General features: G+C 55.6%; 2 protein-coding genes across 2 annotated transcripts in view; one reads left to right on the forward strand and one right to left on the reverse strand.

Annotated features, from left to right (window-relative positions):
- Positions 1 to 15,304, forward strand: part of LOC129392945 (cadherin-23-like) — a 336,485-nt gene that overhangs the window by 315,411 nt on the left and 5,770 nt on the right. Inside the window, exons 27-29 of the mRNA XM_055092951.2 lie at positions 1,051 to 1,199; positions 12,426 to 12,486; positions 13,733 to 13,881. Coding sequence (XP_054948926.1) covers positions 1,051 to 1,199; positions 12,426 to 12,486; positions 13,733 to 13,881 — 359 coding nt within the window. The remainder of the gene's footprint in view (positions 1 to 1,050; positions 1,200 to 12,425; positions 12,487 to 13,732; positions 13,882 to 15,304) is intronic.
- Positions 84 to 8,370, reverse strand: C8H10orf105 (chromosome 8 C10orf105 homolog). Its single transcript, XM_003815962.5, has 2 exons — positions 8,006 to 8,370; positions 84 to 4,727 (listed from the first exon to the last, which is right to left on the reverse strand). Exon 2 carries the CDS (start codon positions 4,720 to 4,722, stop codon positions 4,321 to 4,323), a length of 402 nt encoding a protein of 133 aa, XP_003816010.3. The 5' UTR covers positions 4,723 to 4,727; positions 8,006 to 8,370; the 3' UTR covers positions 84 to 4,320.

Genomic DNA, 15,304 nt, shown 5'->3' on the forward strand with positions numbered 1-15,304 from the left:
GATCCCAAGCAAAGCCCATGTTCCTGAATGCAGAGGGGACGTTTGTTTGACCTATCCAATATTTTATAAAGAATGACCATTAGTTGTGAAAGTTTAAAGATCAGGAGATTTTATTTAAAAGCTCAGATGTTCAATTTCTCATGAGAAATCAGAAGATCTGGTGTCTCTGGGCCCACATTCTGCCTGTCCGCTGTGGACTGGAGTGGAGGACAGCTGCCCCTCCAGTGGAGCCCATCCAGGTGTTTGACCCAGGTGCTATACCCGCCAGTCCCTGACAGCAGTTGGCTTTTTGCTCTTAGTACCTGTATCTGCATCCTAAATTTGCCACGACAAACTACCACAAACTTAAAACAGCAGAAGTGTATTCTCTCCTGGTTCTCAAGGCCAGAAGTTAGAAATTAAGGTGTCGGCAGGGTCACGCTTCCTCCGAAGGCTCTAGAGAGAATCAGTCCTTTACTGTCCCAGTTTCTGGAGTCGCTAGGCATTCAGTGACTTGTGGCAGCATAACTCCAGCCTCTGCCTCCATCTGCATGTGGCCTCCTCCTCTCTGTCTCAATTGTCCCTCTGCCTTTCTCTTGTAAGGACAGTTGCCTTTGGGTTTATGGGCCACCCAGCTCACCCAGGATGATCACTTCTCAAGATCCTTAACGTAATTACATTTTCAAAGGCCCTTTTCCCAAATAAATTAACCTTCACAGGTTCCCAGGGGTTTAACATGGGTCTGTTTTTTTTGGGAGCCATCATTCAATCCACTTGAGTGCCTCAGTTACCTCCTCTGTAAAATGGGGATGACAGTAAAGTGTCTGCTTCATGGGGTTGCTGTGAGGACTGAATGGGTTAGAAGAATGGCTGGCACATGGTGTTATCTAAGTATTTGATACTGTCAGTGTTATTCCTAAGCTAAAAAGGAAGTCACCCCTTGCAAAGGCTAGGGCAGATGGGGCGGAACAGGGCACCTCTCTGGCCGGTGCCCGGGAGTGTGCAAAGTCACAGGAAGTGTGCCCCTCTCTCAGGCAGCTGCTAACACCTGTCTTCCTTCAACTCCCACAGACAATGGCCCTGTAGGGAAGCGGCACACGGGCACAGCCACTGTGTTCGTCACGGTCCTGGATGTGAATGACAACCGGCCCATCTTTCTGCAGAGCAGCTATGAGGCCAGCGTCCCCGAGGACATCCCTGAAGGTCACAGCATCGTGCAGGCAGGTGGCCCGTGGCCTCTGGGGCAGGTGGTGGGCTGGGGGAGGCAGGGCCACACACGGCCCTGAGGGCACATGCTCAGTGGCACCAGAGGCGGAAGCAGGTGGGGGCCCAGGGTGGGTCCGCCGCTCTGGAAGGTGCTGTGGGGAAAGGGGGACCCAGGCCCTCTCCCATCCCAGGGAGTGTGGGCCCCCAGGTTGCAGAGCTGAGGATAGGGCTCTGGCTCCCCACAAACAGGAGGAAGACTTGGCCTCCCCCTGCATATCTCCCGCCCCACCCAGAAGGGCCTTTCAGAGTAGGGGGGAGAAGGAGATGTCACAATTTCCCGGAAAGGAGTTGAGAAGAGAGCCAGGGCCCAGCAAGGCCCAGAACAGAGCTGCTTTCACAGAGCCCTTGGCCGAGGCTCCCCTCTTGGGAAGTAAACAGGCACAAGAAGAAAGGGCTCCTTTGCCCAGGGAGCAGGCGCAACAGCTCCAAGGCTCAGAGGGAGAGAGGGGAGGACCCTGAAAATGATTTGGGTGTGCACCCCCACCTCTGCCCAGAGGCCTCAGTTGCTGGGTGGGGAGGGAGGCCCGGAATGAATGAGTCTCTTTACCAACTATGGGGTTTCCGACTCAGAGGCTGAGCCAAACAGCGAATCTGGGCCTGCCCACTGGGGCAGGCTCCCGGGCTTGGGAGGGACAGAAGCGTGGGAGGCTGGCAATGCTCCCCTCCCTGCATCGGGACCAGGAGGTGGGCAGGAAAGGGCTGGGGAGCAGGGAGCTGACTCCCAGAAACACAGAGAGCCCAGAAAGCCCTGGGGATTTGCGAGAGTGTCGTGGCTAGCTCCAGAAGGAGGAAGAAGAGGGTTCTCTCGATCAGGGCCTCAGCTTGTGAGGACTTGGAGCATACCCCCCTGGCCTGGTGCCTGAAACCCAATTGAGAGCCCTCCCCCTCCTGGACTTTTCCTTCTTCAGGCCTTAGGGCAGCCTCACCCCCCACCCCAACCTCCGGGAAGACAGTGCCTAGTGGCCAGCAGGGCCTGCTGGTGAGGTGGATGGCTACAGGCTGAATCCAGCCTAGGATTTGCAGGGAGGCCCCAGGGGAAGCAAACCAGGAAGAGGTTACTGAGCAGGAAGGGAGGAAGGAACAAAACCCTTAGGGAGGAGGCCTGCCCCACTTTCTAAACCCAAAGACTTGGTTTCTATTTACACAATACTACTCTTACTGAAATCCTAGAGCCAGCAAGTTAATATAGGGCAGCCCTGAGTTCTCCCATTTCTCAGGGAGAAATGCAGCGTCTCAGGATGACTTCTCCAAGGTCCTCTTGGTAAGTTTCTTGTGAAGCCGGACTCACTTTTTGAGATCAGATTGACTTGGAAGGAAGGGACAGTGGGCTTCTCCAATAGAGCCTGCTTGGAGAGAAATCTTTCTAGAGTCATCTGAGGGAAGATGAGGCTCTGTGTTATGCCAGCTTCCACCAGAACTCCTGCCTCAGAGGGTGGGGACACCCCCAGGCTGGGCCACTCTTCACTCTGTACACAGAAGCCTCATACTTCTGTGCATAGAACTGGGGAGTCAAAGTGAGGGGCTGGACAAGGTCTGGCTCTCTGCAAGCTCCCAAGCTGGTAGGAAAGAGAAGACATAGACAAAAAGGACCCATGCTGCCAAAAGAATGTTCCTTTTCCTCCCCAAGAGAGGTAGGAGACAGTAGGGGCGGCTCCAGGCAGGAGGGCTTCACAGAGTGTGTGTGTGTGAAGCATAAGCCACAGTTAGTGGGTGACAGGTCTTTCAGTTTTCCTGGAGTTTTGGATCAAGATGAGGCTAGAAAGAGTAATTGGAGCCAGCTCCCAGAGGGCACTGCACACTGCGCTGAGGAGCTTTGGCTATATCCATTTGGCATTAGGGAGCCAGTGAAGGTTTTGGAGCTGGGGAGTGGCAAGCCAGAGCTCACTCCTTGGGGAGACGTGGCTGGCTGCACTGTGGGTCACAGCAGGATGGGGGTGGGGCAGCTTTGTGGTGGGATCCTGGCCAGCTGACTGGGACAGGAGCTGGGCAGCCTAGGTCCTCCCTCTGCCCACCCTTCAAATTTGGGACCTGACCAAAGTGTTTAACCCTCGCGTTGTGAGGAGAGGTCAAGGGTTTGGGATTCTGAGAAGCCCATCCTGGGGTGGGACTGCTTTGACAGGTCATCAGCAACGCACTCACCAAAACCACAGATAGCATCCCTAGTGTGGGCCGGACTTGGGACCCCACAGCTGTCCTGGAGAGGTCCAGACCATCCCACCCTCGGGGAGGCTGCCGCTTTCCCTGGGTGAGGTGTGGAGCTGCTGTGAGCTGTCCTCCTCCGAGTCCAGGTGGCATCACCTCCAGCTGCTGGAAATGCCCTGCCTCTTGCCACTCTGTCACAGCACCCACCCTGGCCTCTGAAGGGAGCCTCCTCGATCATCCTCAATCCCTTCCTGATTGATCCCAACGTGGGTGCCCTGAAGAGGGGCCACCAAGACGGCTGCCAAGACCATGCTTGGAGAGCCCTGCTTGCTCCTCCTCCCAGCCGGCACCCAGGCATCTGTTCCACCAGGAGGGAGGCAGCTGCTCCCACAGGGCACCAGGCAGATGCTGGCAGCACCCAGGAAACCCAAGGAAGAGAGCCCCGAGGTTTTGCCCCAGCACTGGGCCAGAACAGATGACAGGACAGTGTCTTGCCCCGGTGTAGGCTGAGCATTTCACTTGACTAAAGGGAACCTTTGCCATTTGGCAACTTCTCCATGCTGGGCTTTGGCACTTGGAGGGCAAGGCTTCTGTGGCGAGCGAGGGTGCTGCTTCTAGGAGGTGGTTACGAGCCCCAGGTTGTACCCTGTGGAGCCTCAGGCCAAAGGCCCAGATGACCACGAGTGCACATCTCTTGACCAGAAGTCTTTCATCAAGCAGCAGCTAGGGGGTCTGCAGAGAGGAAGGTGCTCTTCTGAGGATCATCTTTGGGAAAGGGCGCTGGCCTGGGCATGCAAGGAGCTTCGGGGGGTGAGTGTGTGTCCCAGACTGCTTGGGCCACTGTCTTCCTGCAGCCTGCAGCACCGGTCTCTGAAGCAGGAGGATCTACAGGTAGACCTAGGGGGATGTGGGGGCATGTTTGTGGACACCCCATTACATCTTGGTAGATTCCATGTAGTCACAGTGGCCGTGGTTGTCCTCGGGGCCCGGCAGGGGCTGTCGAGGGACGGTGGGCCGGCCATGGCGGAAGCTGTGCAGGGAGAGGCGCAAGGAGCCCAGGCGCTTCCAGAGCTGGAGCTGGGGCTCACTGGGGCTCCCAGGGTGGTGGGGCATGCACTCGTGAGCCCTGCGGCGGCTCGGGTCCAGCGCGGCCGGCTTGCAGAGCGTCATGAACAGCAGACAGGTGGCCAGCAGGAGGAAGATGCAGGCCAGGGCGATGAGCATGGGGAGGGGGTCAGTTGCCTCTGCAAGGGTCCCGGGAGTGACGGGAGCTGAGAGAAAGGCGAGGGGGCTGATGGCTGGGGAGCTGGCGATGCTGGGGCCCTCTGTGCTCATGGCTCCTGCAACAGCAACAAGACAGAAGCTCAAAGGCAGATCAGCTGGACCCAGGGCAGCGGGTATAGGGAAGACTTACCTAGGGAATGTGGATGGGGGCAAGGCACTTTTAAACTGGACAGCATCATGGCCACATCACAGGTTAAGACAGCAAGGTCCAGAGACATCACAAGTCTAAGTGTACACACAGCTGAGCAGTGATGGAGCTGGGCCCAAGCTCAGGCCCTCTTCCTGTTCCACCCTGTTCCCATCTGCCATGCAGACAAGAGGGCGGTGCCTGTCCGCATTTTCAAATCAATCCTCATGAATCATCACAGGGTCTTAGGCCTGGAAACTTAAGACCAACTCTGTCAATAACTTGCTCTGTGGCCAGGAGCGAGTTATGGATAGTAAGAGGCCGCAGCTGCCAGGGTCCCTAGCAGTTATCTAATACCAAAGCTGCAAACTGGGGGCTCATGGGTGTGTTTAGTTGGGTCCTTGCCATGTTTTTATCAATGTAATTGTGAATATTTTCAAAATAATAACAGATTTCACAAAAATATATGGGTGCCTGAATTCTCTTGAAATGTCAGAATTTCACCACTGGCATTGGCCCATGTTCCTGCCTCATCCCTGTGTCTGGGGCTGAGCAGCCGCTGCCCCCTGTAGACAGGGCACTGACCTCCAGCTCCCCACCCTCCCCCACAGGCCCACCACACACCTTATTTCACCTGCCTGGCCCCGTGGGGATTCCTGTGACTGCTTCCCCATGCAGTCCAACTTGCTCCCACGACAGGTGGGAAACTGAGGTCCGAAGAGGGGATTTGGCATTAGGGAGCCAGTGAAGGTTTTAGAGGTGGGGAGTGACAAGCCAGAGCTCACTCCTTGGGAAGGCTTGGCTGGCTGCATTGTGGGTCACAGCAGGGTGGGGTGGGGCAGCTTGGTGGTGGGAAGGCCAAGGCCACATTGTGAGCCAATGGCCAAGTGAAGGTCAGAAGCAGGTCTCCTGACTCCTGGCCCCATGGCCTTGCCACCCCTCTGGCCCCCAGCCGTTTCTGAGCTCAGTGAGCTGCTCTGGGAACAGGTGGGAAATAAACCCACAAGGAGTTGACAAGGGGGCTGGAAACCCCCCAGGGACATCATACACCTGACAGGGCATTTCCTTTCCCACTGAAGATCATCCCATTAGACGCAGTGCAGCAGACGGTCCTTGTCGATGGAAAACCAGGCTGAGCTTTTGGCTCAATATGTCTGGGGTTGTAATAAAAATGCTCACAGATCCTGGCCAGCAGATAACACATGACCAGAGGGTACAGATGAGCAGGGCCACCTGGAGAGCACTGGCTGGGCCCTCTCAAGGAAGTGGAGGGGCCTCAGCCCAGAATGATGGTGTCAGTGCCGGAGTGCGGGCCCAGTGTGGTCAGCTCTGTCAATTTCCCAAGAGAAGCCAGAAATCTGGATTTTTTTAAAGGCAAACATTCTAGACGTTTAAATGTTGGCAGCTAATTCAAATTTGTTGAAGGCAAGAAAGAAGAGAGGTGGGGTGGGGGAGAACACAGCAAAAGCCAAATAAACTTGATTTCAAAATAATGTGAAATGAATTTTCAAATATTTGAAACACTACACAGGCCAAACCAAACACATAAGCAGAGGACGTCCAGCTTGCAGGTCAGCATGTGTGATATTTAAATTCTACTGACGTGGACAAGCAATCCCAGGGGGTCTGATAAAAAGTCATGATTTCCCTTTAACCTTGGGGTCTTTCCTTTTCATGAGGGTGGGGGATAGCAGATTTTCCTCCTTCCCAGCTTGCAGCTTAGATAACAGTTGAGTTTCTAGCACGGAAGCTCAGGAGGAGGAAAGACGTCACGTCACGCTCAGAGAAACCCTGCCACAGGTAGTGGGGAGGGGAGTGGGCCACCTAGTTCCCCACCCGAGGGACTCCTGTCCCTACCCCAGGCACTCACCAGCAGCCGCAGGACCTCACTCCTGGCTCCCTGCGCCCAGCCAACTGAGGGCATGCAGAGCACCCCACCTCCCACCCACTCCCCACCACCACCCCTCCCAGCACTTCCAGGCAGAAAACGACCCCTCCCAGCGCCTGGCTGGAAAGTGTGATGCCCGTCTAGCTGCCCAGGGCCTCCGCCTTTGCGGCATCAGGCCTAGAGAGCACTTTGGCTGGGCAGCTGTGCATGGGTTGGCCTTTCCTTGAGTCTGAGCAGGGAGGAGGGATGGGGTGTGCCCACCACTCATTCCCGTGGGGAGAAAATCAGCCATCCCTCTCTCCTACCCTGGACGATGCTTGGCCAGGAGTAAGAAAAGGGCAGTCTGAAATGGGAGATGCCTCAGTCCTACTAGTTCTAATGTTATTTCAAGGCCTTCAAAGGAATCTGGAGACCCTATTGGGCTAGCAAATAGGATCCAGGCTTCAGGCCTTGGGACCTGCTTTAATTTAAAAAATAAGTGAGGCCAGGCATGTTGGCTCTCACCTGTAATCCCAGCACTTTGGGAGGCCAAGGCAGGAGGATCACTTCAGCCCAGGAGTTTGAGAACAGCCTGGGCAACATAGTGAGCCTTCATTTCTGAAAGAAAAAAAAAAAGTTTTTTTAATTAGCCAGGTGTTGTAGTATGTGCCTGTGGCCCCAGCTACTCAGGAGGCTGAGGCAGAAGGATCATTTGAGCCCAAAAGTTTGAGGCTACAGCGAGCTAGAATCATGCCACTGCGCTACAGCCTGAGCGACAGAGCAACTCTGTCTCAAAAAAATAAAAAATAAAAAAAAATAAGTGGAGTTGTAATTAGCATCTGAGTAGTTCCTGTGGCAACAAGAGATTCCTAAGTGCTTGAAAACAACACGACACCCTTCCTGGAGCACGAGGCAAGTCCAGCTGCCAGGCCCCTTGACACCCGCTACTGACCAACCAGCAAAGGCCAGCTAGTACTGGGAGAGGATGCCTTGCCTGGACCAAGGCCAGGAATCATCTGGAGGGCAGTTGAAGCCACTCCCTTCCCACTGGGGCCAGGGTGCACCAGCGGGCCCTGCTCTGGACATATCTCTGCAAGCTCAGTCTAGGACCTTCCTCTTCCCTTGGAGTTCCACAGAGCAGGACCTGCTGTGGGCAGAGAAGACTGCTGTGTGGCCTCGGGCTAGTCCCTACCCCTTACTGGGCCTTGTTTCCCCTCTCTACAGAACCAGAGGACTGCCTAGGTCTGAGCACACCCTCACATTCTCCCAGGAGTCCCCAGCAAGGGTCTCCACCACACTTCCCTCTCCAGGCCTTCTCCTGCAGTCCCCCAAGCACTGACCTCAGAGCCAGACCCCAGCCGTCCCGAGCTCCGTGGAGAGGTCTTCTCAGCTGTGGAAGGGAGGCCCAAGGAGCCCTGGGCAGTGCCTGTGACCCCAGCCCTGCCAGGCTCTGCTGTGCCCTGCAGCCCTCGGTCAGCCTGGCCAGCAGAGTGGCCTCCCTGTCACTCCCCAGCTGGACCTGGCTTTGTCTAGAAGAGTTCAGGCCCTGCCTTGGGGGAGGGGATAGCTAAGGGAGTAGGGATGGCAACTGGGTTGGGAAGAGGGAGAGGGGAGCTGTCCAGAGACTCTGGGATGCCCCCCGGCCTTCCCACCGCCTCGCTCCAGCCTGTCTCCTTGGAGCCCTCTCAGGGGTGGAAGACTCTGGGGAGATGCAGGGGGAGGGTTTTACTGCCTCTGCGGCCCCATGGCGCTCACCTTCCCCTGTTGGAAGTTTGAATGGTATGGTCGGCGGCAGCCAGTGGGTCGCTATTCAGTGCCTGCCAGCCACCAGGTTACCCTGGAGAGGGGCTACAAGCCATGGCAGGAGGGGAGCAGGCAGAGTGCTGGTCCCTGGCAGCCCCTGAGGCCCCTCCTGCAGCGTCCCTGGGCCCCACTCCTTCCAGGCTTTCCCCTCAGCTTCTAGAAAAGCACCTTCGCTTTGAAGGTGTCTGGCTACAGAAGCGAGGGGTGAGGGGCATCTTCAAAGGTCAGGGGGATCCCAGGGCAGAAAGCACAGGACTGACGGACCTCCAAGGCCATGCTCCCCACAGTGCGGGTGGGCCACGGGAGACCTCCACTGGAGGCTCTTTCCAAACCACACACACACACACACACACACACACACTTTTCCCTCCCCCAGCCTTCTTTCTCCCCGGAAGCCAGAGCTTCCCTGGCAACCAGCCGCCTGCTTAGGAGCCCAAGTCTTTGGCAGCTTCCCCACCAGGAACCTCCAAGCTCCCAGAAATGCAACTCAAGACAGGAGTCATGGCCCTGTCCAAGACCTGAGCCTTGGACCCATTCCCTTTTTTGGATCCCCAGTTTCTGGTTTTTAGCTCTTCCCTCCTGCCCTTGCCACAAAAAGAGGCACTGTCTGCCAACCCCAAGATGGACAAGAGATTTCCTATGGACTGTTAAAGCTGGAGAGGTCCTCAGGGGTCATCTAACTCCTCTTCTGAGAGAAAAGCACCCCCGTCTTCTCTCAGATGACCAAACTGAGGCCCAGAGAGGTGTGACCTGCCCAGGGGCACCCAGCAAGTGAGTGGTGGGGGACTTGGTGTTTCCCCTGTGCTGGGTGGGCAGGGGCAGGCAGTAGGCATCCAGGGTAGGCAAAGCATCCGGCCCAAAGGTGTTTCCAATGCCCAGAGTCCCCACTGGGATTCCTGCACCTTCCATCACAGCATTCACTGCCTTCATTTTCCTTAACTTCCTCTGCTGAAACCAACTGAACACTTCATCTGTGGCCCCCATTCCTCCTGAGATGGCAGAAGACAAAGCTTCCAGGGTGGTGCAGGCTGCTGGAGCAGGGAGGCATCAAGGAAATCTCACCATGGATAGGCATGCAAGGGCATGCTCTGGGCAACGTGGCTCTCTTCCCCATCCTGAGCCCTTCCAGATCTGGACAATTGAAGCACCCTGTTACATCCCTCCACCTGCCAGCTCCTAAGGTTTCTCAGGGAATGGAGAGAAAAAGAACTGCATGGCAAGGGGCAATCCAGCCATCCCCAGCTCTGGCATAAATCAAGAGGGCTTTCTGGAGAAGGTGGCATCACTCATGTTGACCTTCACCACACATCCCCATGCTAGGCACCAGCCAAGATGCTTTGCAGGATGACTTCTGATCTTCCCCTCAACCCTGCAAGGCTGGTCATCATTGTGCCCAGTCTAGAGATGAGGAAACTGAGGCTCAAGGGGGCTAAAGTACTTATCCATAGTGCCATAGAGAGTAAGTGACAAAGCCTAAATTCATGCTTGGGTGTGCCTGACCCAGGGCCCTTGTTCTTTTTGCTCCAGTGTACTCGTCCTCCTCCCCACCATCAACATGCTCATCAGAATCCTTAGACACACTTACCGCAGTGCCCGGATGTGCATCGAGGCCAGCGCCTGCTACAGGCTCCTCGCTCTCCCTTCATACCACCATGTCTATACTCCCTGTCCTGTGGAGGTTCCAGGGCATCAGTGCTGCTGATTGAGGCTGTCATTCCACTCTTCAACCACAGCCCTCTGCTGTCCCTGCATGAGCCCTTCACTCCACACTGGGGTCCTAGTTCCTTCCTCAGCCTCCCCAGCTGCCTCTACTTTGGCTAACACTGTTTCCCAGCACAAATGTTCTTCCCAACCTTCTCTGCTAAGCCAGGTTTCCTCCATCCTTCCAAACCCAGCTCCCTCCTTTGGAAACCTTCAGCCAATCCCACCCTCACTGCTTTCTTGATCTTTGCTAGCAGGAACCCATCCCCATCTTCTCTGCAGGTTTGTCCAGTGAGCAACGATAGGAAAGCCTACATTAGGGCTTCGGGTGGCAAGAAAGAAAATCCATTCTATATTATCTTAGGCAGGGCCATACATGGTGGCTCATGCCTGTAATCCCACCACTTTGGGAAGCCAAGACGGGAGGATTGCTTGAGCTCAGGAGTTCGAGACCAGCCTGGGCAATATAGCAAGACCCTGTCTCTACAAAAAAAAAAAAAATAATAATCTAGGCAGAAGGAGAAGTGTACTGTAGCAATACTGGGATACCCTACAGGATCAAAGGAAAAATCAAACAGGGAGCGAGGCACAGATGGGCTCCTGGAATAACTGGGCCCAAGGATGCAAACCAGGGCTGAATGTTGTATGTGTCCTGCATTCGTGCTTACTGAGTATCAGCCTAGTTCCTCTCCCTGGAGCTCTGCTCCTAAGTTGTTCACATATTTGACCCTACTGTGTGCCAGGATTGTTGTTCCAGAGACCAGGGATATCGCAGTGCACAAAGCCCTTTCTTCCTGTGGGGATATAGGCAATAAGCAAAGATAGCATGTATCAGAGGGTGACCAGCGGTAGGGAAGGCCAGGACATTGGAGTGGGGGCTATAATTTCATATGCAGTGCTCAGGGAGGGTCTTAGGAGAAGATATTTGAACAAAGACCTGAAGGAGATGAGGGCATGAACATGCAAATATCTGGAGGGAGAGCTTACCAGGAAACAGCCAGGGCAGAAGCCATGAGGCCAGCACACGCTTGGTGTTCAAGAAACAGCCAGGAGACCAGTATGCCAGGGCAGTTAAGAGGAGAGAGTGGTGGGAAGTGGGGCCCAGGGATGTGCAAGAGAGGGGCTGTTGATATTCCCACACTTTACTGCTAGAAAGACTGACTCAATCTCTCTGGGCCCAAGGTCAACAATCCCAGAGAAGAATGTGATTGGCTCAGCTTTGATCAGGCACCCAGTCCTGGACCAATCCCCTCTGACCGTCTTGGCAGGGTCAGGAAGAAAATGGCAGCTCCCATGCACACCACAGGGCTGAAGTGAGAGGTGGTGAGACAAGAAGGGGCAGACCCAGAAGAAGTGGGAGAGCCCAGGGCCTTACAAAGCAATTCACCACAGATCCAACAGGACAACATGTCATAGGAGGGTCCAGCCTCTTCCTGCACTGCCCTGGGGGGTGTTTGTTCTCCACTTGTTTTGGGTGGGCAGTGGGTAAAGTAGGTATTCAGTTATTGGCTTGACAGGACTCATGTTGGGGTCAGCTATGGTTCTGCCAGTAGCCTCGAGGCTGGACTCCTTGTAAAAAGGGCTGAGCACTAGGCAGTGTCTCAGAGTGACAACAATGTCCCCCCCACACACAAGCCCACCAGAGGCAACACATAAACACATAAGCCTGAGTCGCAGCCACGCCAGCCAGGCCGATCTGAAGCTAGACTGGGGTGATGGTGCATGTGAATGAGCATGGAGCTATCGTGTGGGAGGAGGGCTCCTGGGCTTCCACGAAGTGACCATTACAGTGTACAGTGCCGGCTGGGACCCAGTGTGGCCAGAATAACTTCAGGCCAAGGAAATGCGGGTAAGAAGTAGCCATGCAGTCCAGCCACCCTGGGAGAGGCTCCTGGGCTCTGAAAGGCTGCCGGGTAGGGAATGTGGAGGGATGGAACAGCCTGAGAAAGCCTGGACCCAGCGAGCTGCAGTGCCATCTTTCACCTTCTCCCCCAGCCTCCCTGCGAACCTGGAGGAGGATCGGGGCAGAGCTGGTCCTGGACAGGGCTGCAGGGGCCATCAGCGGTCGGACATCCTCTTGGGGATTAGAAAGACATACACGTCCCCTTGTCTCCCACACCCCCAGCCTCTGAGGGAGACCACAGGTTTTGGCAGGATGGGGTAGGATGCGTGAAGGGAAGGAAAGGAACTCTAAAAACCTCTTCTCTCCCTGCTGGGTGGCATTCAAGAAGTAACTCGTGTCTCATTCTTCCTCAGCTGAAAGCCACGGACGCAGATGAGGGCGAGTTTGGGCGTGTGTGGTACCGCATCCTCCATGGTAAGTGGGGCTGCCCTAGGATGGGGGGCGGCCCTCCTGCCCGGGGGAGGGCAGAGCTTCTCTAGGCTGCCAAAGGTCTGGGAGATGAGGCCAAGAGAACCCCCAGGGCCATACACATGGGGCGAGGCCAGAGGGAGGAAACAGGGACATTCTCCTTATTCACACCAGGTGGGTGAGGGGGCAGCTTTTTTGATTATTTGTTTTTGAGACGGAGTCTCCCTCTGTCGCCCAGGCTGGAGTGCAGTGGCGTGATCTTGGCCTACTGCAACCTCTGCCTCCTGGGTTCAAGCGATTCTCCTGCCTCAGCCTCCCGAGTAGCTGGGACTACAGGCGCGTGCCTGTAATTTTTTGTGCTTTTAGTAGAGACAGGGTTTCACCGTGTTAGCCAGGATGGCCTTGATCTCCTGACCTCGTGATCCACCCATCTCAGCCTTCCAAAGTGCTAGGATTACAGGCGTGAGCCACCGTGCCCCTGGGTTGGCTTTTGATTGCTGTGTTCCTGAAGTCCTGGTGTCCTGCAGAGCTTCCCAAAGCCATGGCCCTGACAGAGAGGGCCCAGAGCCCAGGGCAGCCCCCAGCAGCACGCTCCCCAGGGACTGGGTCTCATTGGTCCAACCAGAATCCAGTGCCCATCCCTGAACCAATCGCTATGGCCAGAGAATAAAATGTGCTGATCCTCCCACTTCTCGAATCAGGGGTAAAGTCACTGCCCACAAATGTTATGGACTGACAGTAGAGGAGAGTAGATCCCCAAAGAAAAATCAGGGTGCTGTGCCCAAAAGATGGGGGAATGAGTGCTGGACCAGCCCTGAGGTGTCCACTAAATCCTGGATGCAACCACCCATGGAGAATTTGGTTTCAGTCCCTCTTTTTGGAGTGCCCCAGGTTCTTCTGAAATATTAAAAAGGCCTCACACTACCCACATCTGTGGGTGTAGGAGCAGGGCGAGGGGGACCAGCAGGAGCCCCACCTGCTGGGGACCATCAACACCAAGATGAAGGCTTTCAGGAAAGAGCTGCAGGCCTTCCCGGAGCAGGTGAACCGCATTGGGGATGGCCTGTCTGCCTCGCCCCACCTCACAGAGTCCTCCAGCTTCCTCTCCACTGTGACTTCCGTGTCCCAGAAGACCCGCAGCCTCCTCACAAGGAGGGGACTGGTGAACTTCTGCCCCTAACCATGGCAGGCCAGCACAGCAGGAGACTTCTGGGCAGGGCCGGTGTTCCAGGGGTTCTGTCCCTCCACACAGGTAACCATGGCAACAACTTCCGGATCCATGTCAGCAATGGGCTCCTGATGCGAGGGCCCCGGCCCCTGGACCGGGAGCGGAACTCATCCCACGTGCTGATAGTGGATGCCTACAACCACGACCTGGGCCCCATGCGGAGCTCCGTCAGGGTGAGGCTAGGGGCGGGCTGGGGTGCTGACCTCAGGACGGGGCCAAGCCCACAGCTAGAACAGAGAAGGCCATTAGTTGGCGCCTGGTGTGGGCAGGGCCACCACTGATTTAGGTGCTGAGTGACATCTGGGGCTAAGTGTTCGGTGACAGGTGCCCAGCCTGGGACTTGGACTTGTCATTTTGCTCTGAGTTTGTTCCTCCAGCTGTGGAAAGGAGTCAGTGATACTGATGTCTGTCCTAAGGGATGAAAGAGGTGTCCTTACTGTACTAACCCCTGTATCCACAGAGCTCTCTAGGGTAAGTCAAGGAAATCTCACTTGGGTGATCTTGGAGGTACAGATGCTAACCTCATTTTACAGATGAGAAAACTGAGGCACAGAGAAGTTGCTAGTGATAGAATCAGGACTGGAGCCCCCATCTTCTGAATCCAAGTTCAGTGCCCTTTCCAATGAAAGTGACCCTAACATATTCCAGTCACCTCTCCCAGCTGCCTCATCAAATGTATTCTTTCCTGCCCAGCCTTATCTGTGCAGCCAAAATCAAATCAGCCTTAGTCCTCCCGAATGGCTGAAAACCTACACACGGATGTTCCCACTGGTTGTGTTATGTGTACTACCGCCAGCAGGGGGATGACTGAGATGAATGAGATGACCTCTCAAGGCCGCTTCACCCCCACCCCTACACACTCAGCAGCCCCCAGCCCCTTCCCCTAAACCAGTGAGTCAGACCCCAGACATCAGGGGTAGGAGGGAGATGGGAAGAGTCAGGCAGAGCAAGCAGGGACTTTCACCCAGAACTGAGCGCCCGGCTGCTCTTATCAGCCCCATCTCCACCCCCTGCTTCCCCCAGGCTGGAAACAATGAGCTGTGGTCACCGGGTACTCACGATCACAAACACGATGGGTCCGATTGCTCAGGGGCTGTGCTGGGGTGGGTGACTCAGCCCTGACCCAGCTCCTGCTGACACCTCCAACGCTTTGCCCCAGGAAGAGCTGGGAAGACACCTGGGTCCTTGCAACTGTCCTGAGTGAGACCTGCCCTGTGGAAATGGCTGAGAGGGTCAGATCCCCTGGTTCTTACAGGGCCCTGGTGATGGAGACTCAGACACAGTAACCTGGACATGCACATAGCCATGCTGGCTTGCATAACTGTGAATCTTATTCGTGGGCTGGTCAGTACGCCCTCATCAGAGCCTGCCTTGTGTGGGGCCTACTTCAGAGCACAGAGTGACTGATGTCAGCAAAGCTGGGGTTGGGTCTCCAGACTTCAGGCTTCCTAACCACAGCCCTCCGTGTGGCCCTCGCTCCCTGCTCCCTCACCCAGGCGTGGTGGGCTCCTGCCTCCTCCCATCAGTGCCTCAGCATTGTGGCTGCAAACCTCCTTTAGCCACAAACCTTCTGTATACACAAAATGATATGCAGCA

Source organism: Pan paniscus, chromosome 8 (genome assembly GCF_029289425.2).
Source record: "Pan paniscus chromosome 8, NHGRI_mPanPan1-v2.0_pri, whole genome shotgun sequence".
NCBI classification, from domain to species: Eukaryota; Metazoa; Chordata; class Mammalia; order Primates; family Hominidae; genus Pan; species Pan paniscus.

Bases quoted from the DNA above. Each gene is read 5' to 3' on its own strand.
- C8H10orf105 (XM_003815962.5), bottom strand. From the start codon at position 4,722: ATGAGCACAGAGGGCCCCAGCATCGCCAGCTCCCCAGCCATCAGCCCC.